This window comes from Schistocerca piceifrons, chromosome 4 (genome assembly GCF_021461385.2).
Source record: "Schistocerca piceifrons isolate TAMUIC-IGC-003096 chromosome 4, iqSchPice1.1, whole genome shotgun sequence".
NCBI classification, from domain to species: domain Eukaryota; kingdom Metazoa; phylum Arthropoda; class Insecta; order Orthoptera; family Acrididae; genus Schistocerca; species Schistocerca piceifrons.
This window is the reverse complement of record NC_060141.1, coordinates 653,150,986-653,156,985: the sequence shown is the minus strand read 5'-3', so window position 1 is coordinate 653,156,985 and position 6,000 is coordinate 653,150,986. Positions and strand designations below refer to the sequence as shown.

Here is a 6,000-nt window from a genome sequence, read left to right as displayed (position 1 = left end):
CCACAAGGAAAAAACATTGTTTTCACTTGTGCTCGTATATGTCTGAAGAATTCACAAATATGTTCCACACCGATAGAAAACTTTTCTATCATAATTTTAAATTAATCTACACTTAGAACTGATTGCAATAAAACAAAAATATGATCTCTTTAGATGGCTTTCGCTATGATAAGTGAAGAAAACAACCAAGTATAACAAATCTAAAATCCCAGGCGTGTATAGTGCAGTTTTATGTCTATTACAAATATCCTACACAAAATATCGTCCTTTTTTAATATTCAGGCAGCTTCTCCAAGCACGTGCCCCAAAATAACTGATCTTCTTTCTTTAGCAGAGCAAGATTTGTAAATTCTTCAGAGTTTAACATTTTTCCATTTTTAGAATATCGTGTGCAACATTATCGCCGAAGATACGGCTTTACATGATGCAGGAGGTATTCTCAGACTTTTTATTAAGCTCCTCTCACCCAAAACGTGACGCAGTTACAAAAAAATCTGCGTGCTACTGTTTCTATAAACATCAGTCTCCGAGTTCAGAGGCGAAACGCCACTTTTCGGACAAATAATTCGCATTTAGACGGTGAATGGCTGAGAGCAAGGCAACTTATATCATTTTACTTGACTTATTTACATTGCTCTTCAACACCTTTGTTACATTCTATATACTTCGATCAGGTACAAAATTGCGGTTTCACTTCGAGACATTGGTACGTTCTGAATCAACGTGGAAATGAAGGAAACGATAACCAATACGACAGCTCTTCACGTTGTTACTGCTTGGACCAGGTATAAACAAAGGGTGGAGATGAAGTAGAATGTACATGAGCAGTAATTTTGAGCACTGAAATATTCCAGAGTGAGAAATGTGTCATCTGATAGGTTGGAAAGTTTTATGAGCCGGTAGGCGACAGATGAGTATCATATCCCATGTCGTGACTGTAGGACTGTCGAATTCCGACGGTGATTGCATCGGCGGACGGCGTGACTGCATGCGGCGCGCTGGCGATCCAGTCGACGACTGGCTGTTTCATTGCGAGACCGCTGATCGAACGTGGCGCCACTGGCGGCGGCCGCGCATGCGCAGGAGTGACGTTGGCGGCTGGGCAGAGAAACACGGACAGACAGCCACACTCAGACCTGCGTGTGCGTGTTGCTGTGCAGCTGGTCGCCGTCCGCGCTGTTGATCTGGTTGGCCGGCGTGTAGTACTGGAAGGAGCAGAACTAAACTGGAGTTAATCAGGACTAGCACGGATTATCAGCCTTTGAAATATTTCAGTTTTAACTACAAAATTAATTTTAAGAAGCATGTTTACTTAATGAAGGTTTCATAAAATGGAAAGCTGTGAAGATGAATGCACTTTGATGGTTGTTGCCTTCTTGTACTACTCATTAGTGATTTTATAACGCTAGTGATAAGAGTAAGTACCACTGCTTTTACTTTGACACTTATGATATGGTTCCCTGTACCATTTATTCTTTAATTTGATGGTACCATCAGCAATATCAAAATATCAGTACTGGAGGTATCGAATGGAGTTGGACCAAATAATAAACTATTTCTTTAATTTAATGAAAATAAAAATGTATGCAGTGTCCATGTAGTACACAAGAGAAACAGGTTCCATAGGAAAAATTACATACCATACACAGTCTACAGCAAACATAAAAATTTTCGACAACACACACCTCTAAGACAAAGTATGTACCCATTAACCATATAGGACTATAGGACCAGAATTAAGACAGCAAGAAATAACATCCATGGTATTAGTGGGCGCCGTAACGGGAAAAACCTGAGGGGGAAGACCAAGGTAGCAATATGTCCAAAAAATAATTGAGGACATTGGGTTTAAGTCTTACCCTGACGTTGGGAATGTATAACTATGTGGATCGCTTAATACCAGTTAGTCTTGTAGACTGACGAGGCAAAATGCATCCTTGGACAAGTGATTCGAGTACTGACTTTAAACTGGAGTTTATGTAAACATGGAATAATTCCCTTACTGAACCTCGTATTAAAAATAAGTGCTTTTATCTTAGCCGTCGCAGTACCAAGGTGTGAGAAGGGGAGGACTACATTTTGAAAAAATTGTAATCTGGTCATGTACTCAATATTTCAAAATTTTGAAAAAAAATTCCTTTTAATGATTTCTTATAGCAGATTCCGTAATTGTTTTCAATTTTTCAGTAAAACGAAACCCTAAAACCTAAGTCTTAGTAGTGAATGTGACTTTTCGCAACAAATGTCATGTTCATATTACCAGGTTCACGACCTTTATTACCTTATAAAGTATGTTGTGAATAAAACTGAATGACAATTAACGATTTTTTTTTTAATTTTGTTGATCATAAGGTACCCTTTCTCTCTGTGTACACTTTACGGAAAATCTTATGGTATTGCTAAGATTGTGCTAAAAGATTTTTTCAAGGTTTGGACCCTACTTCCACATCGCTACCCATTTAAAAAAGATGGTGTTAATAAGAGTTCATGTCAGTTAATGGAACTGTTTTTTTAGTTCGTTTTTGTGGTAGGCATAAAGTACTCCACCTTTTTATAGTGCACGTTATGGAAAACATGTTACTATTGCTAGGGTTAAATAAAATGTTTTTGTGAAGGCATACTTTTGTTTGAAAAACAGTGGGTAAGAATGCTCTCTGATCATGGCACGTGTGGGCAGCATAAATTTTATTTCACCACCTGTATCTTGTTTGCGATTAAAATATTGGTCATTTGCTCCTGCATTTTCTATTTTATTTTATACTCAAACTGGTTTTTGAAAACAGAGCATTATTTCTGTGTTTTGTTACGTATTATGAAGTTCATTTTGAGTTTAACAAACGTTTAAATATACATTATCAATCACTGCCTTTTGATACTGCCATTTTTGTTACATCATTATTGACTTATTTTTGGAACTGAAATCGATACCAATTACCGTATAATATCTGGTATGGAACCGTCCCTGGGAACTCTTCCACTGTTAATGACTTGCTAATTTCGTATTCTAACCACCTTAATTTCTGTTAACATTTGTGATTGGTGGGAACTAATATATTAATTTGTATAAATAAAGAAATTTCCTCGAATAGCATAGATTTCTGTTTCTATTCTTACTGTGTCTTACCAGGCATATAATGTTTTCATTAGGGTTTTGCATATCTATAAGTATCTAAAATTCATTGTTGAAGAAACGAAAAAAACAAAAATTAGTATTCGCTAATAGACTGCACTTATTATGTAGAACCCAAATTGTGGAGTTTCTATTAATTCAAAGCACATATGGATGTAGTATATACGACAGTCAGGTGAAAAGTTCCCAGACTGGCAGGGATCGATAACATCTCACTGCGCAGACGTGCACTTCGATAACAACAGTCCCGTCTACACGAATGTACCTTGTCTTAAGGCCCACCGGTACTTTATCACAATAGTGCGATTGTAAAAGATTTGCCGAATATCGAAATACGTCTTCCATAAAAAGTTGGATTCAAACGGTTTTCTACCCACAACGTTCTGTAAATCGAGAAATGGATGGAAAACAGATGGGTAACACACACGATAAATAGGCTACCGGTCAATTTTCCAACAGTCTGTACTTGAAAAATCTCAGTTATCACATTGGTAAAGGGCCCTTGCAAAGAAGTGTACTCTTCACGAAGTATACGCTTTTTTCGTACGTATGAGGTGTGAGTCAGAAGAAAAGGTACATGCATCAACGGGTGATGGTATTACGGATTCTAAACACAACCCATTATATGGAAATATGCCCTATTCCGAGTGGTTTCCGAAGCAGAACACAATTAATATAACTTTTGTGCGTTTTTCTTGAATAACTCGAAACCGCACCTCCAGCATTAAAGTACATTAAATTTCCTACAAAAAAAGGCCCTACTCATTTTTTCTCTAGGAGTAACAGTTAGGGCAAAGAGAGCGCGAGAATACTGAAAATCTCGCGCGACTATCATACGCTGTAGCTTAGGTAGCTTTCGTAGGCCAATTTGAGATAGCTTCCCGACTTGATAGACCACGAGTGACCCATCACAAATTGTTCGCCTCCGCTTCCTCTACACTATTGTGTTACGTTGTAGACAATTACAATGTTTGAATAACACAGAAAATAAATAACGGTGTACATTAAGTGTGTTCTATCTCGGAAACTATTCGGAATAGGAGATAGGTCCATTTGAATCTTTTTGCTCAGAACGACTAATGTTTGTCACCTTTCTAAGGACATCGTCGAACTAAGTATGAAATTCAGTATGTTTCTCAAAAAGAAGAAAGTACCGTATGTATGTGCGAAGCAATTATCTTAAAATATTTCAAAATTTTAAGTAAACAAAGAAAACAAACACAAAGAAGACAAACTCACCTGATTTGGAATCAGAAATATATATTTTCTTTACAAGGTATATGAGGTTAAATTTGTAAAGCAGTTCAGTATTGTAGGAAGTGGAGGTGATACAGAAACAGTAAAAGATGCTGCAGGCACAAACATGGCAAAAGGAACAGAAAGTGATAAATCGAAGTAAATAATAAAAGGAATGTGATATAATATGTTGAATTAAACAAAAATGTTCGAAAAGACAATGGAGATGATGTTAAAAATACATAGAACATCTGGTAATAAAAATAATGGTCCTACGTCTCATTCAAAGTAACAAAGCAGAGCCACTAAATCTGCAGTGTGATTAATAAAGTTCTTTAGTAACGATAGATTTTACAATAAAGAAGTTCCTCTTTTTCCGTCATTTTCGCCTGACATCTGAGCGAGATAATGCTGAAGTTCTTGAACCCTCGTTTGGAAGGAATGAGTTAAATTTACCGTCTCGCGATCGTGAACGAAGTTTTCCATGGCACTAATTCCATACCTCTAGGTATTGGTGACAAGTTTTGCCCGTAGAACTTATGCCAAAATATGTAAAAAAACATAATAAGAATAGCGGATAGCTTGAGACTTGTCTGTTACATTCACGACTTCCAATATTTATTTTCATTTTCTGCTATTAAACAGAAGATACTCTGCAAAGATAGATTCTGCACTGAGCCCTCAATCTCTGAAAGCAAGTTTGTCTTTGACTTCTTGGTACACTGCCACGAGGAAATGCTTTCAAATGTTAGTTTTGGTGGGCCAGTCAGAACCGAACGCGATGCCTGACCTAGTGGGGGTCATCTTGTTTTAGCGCACTTGACAGGTGCAGGTGTGGTAAGATGCTGATACAGCTGAATATGACTAAGTACAACTGAATTTAGGGTCTGTTGTTCATCTGCAGACTCTGTGCTGTAAAAGTGTGCCTGCTGTCTTGTTTGTACTTCAGGGCTTGCCTTAGTGGTTTTATAGCAGAGGTACCAACTTTTCTGAACTGTCGAAAATCGCGCACTCGTGCTTCACAGCACGACTCTCCTCACATGACAGCGATAAAAAGACTCTGTGACAATATTTCGTCCGGGGAGTGTACCTGGCAGAAAAAGGACGTTAAAGAGCGACAATCTGGCAACACTGCAGCTACGTGTATGATAACTACCTCTGTCAGTACATATTAAACATGCTGTACATTGGGTGCAATGGGTAGAGTTTTGGGTTAGCATGCAGGAGGTCGAGGGTTTGATCCGAAGTTGAGGTTCATTTTTTTATTTGCTTCTTTCATTCTGACATTTCATACTGTAATATACACCGTTTCTTAGGTCGCACGCATAATAAATTTACAACATTTTGTAACGCTGAACATAACATATACGTGGTTAGACAAATAAAAAATAGACAGTTGAGACAAAAGAACTGTCATAGGATGGAATAACTACAAAAGCAATATAAATTTCGAGATGCTACAGACGATAGCGTAGTACAAACCACATGATCTACTTGTCATTTATACTACATGTGATATGAGCTCCCAGATGTCGCGCATTAGCAACCAGTGAAAATACTAATGTCCATATTAATGACCGCATGACCTTGAGATCTGAGAACAGATGCAACGAAAGAAATATTGCTTAAGTTAC

The 6,000-nt window shown here is 37.6% G+C and overlaps 1 protein-coding gene across 1 annotated transcript in view; it reads right to left on the bottom strand.

Annotated features, from left to right (window-relative positions):
• Window positions 1-325: 325 nt before the first annotated feature.
• Window positions 326-6,000, bottom strand: part of LOC124795312 (glutamate receptor 1-like) — a 1,309,547-nt gene continuing 1,303,872 nt past the window's right edge. The window contains exon 19 of the mRNA XM_047259283.1: window positions 326-1,205. Coding sequence (XP_047115239.1) covers window positions 1,131-1,205 — 75 coding nt within the window. The 3' untranslated portion in view covers window positions 326-1,130. The remainder of the gene's footprint in view (window positions 1,206-6,000) is intronic.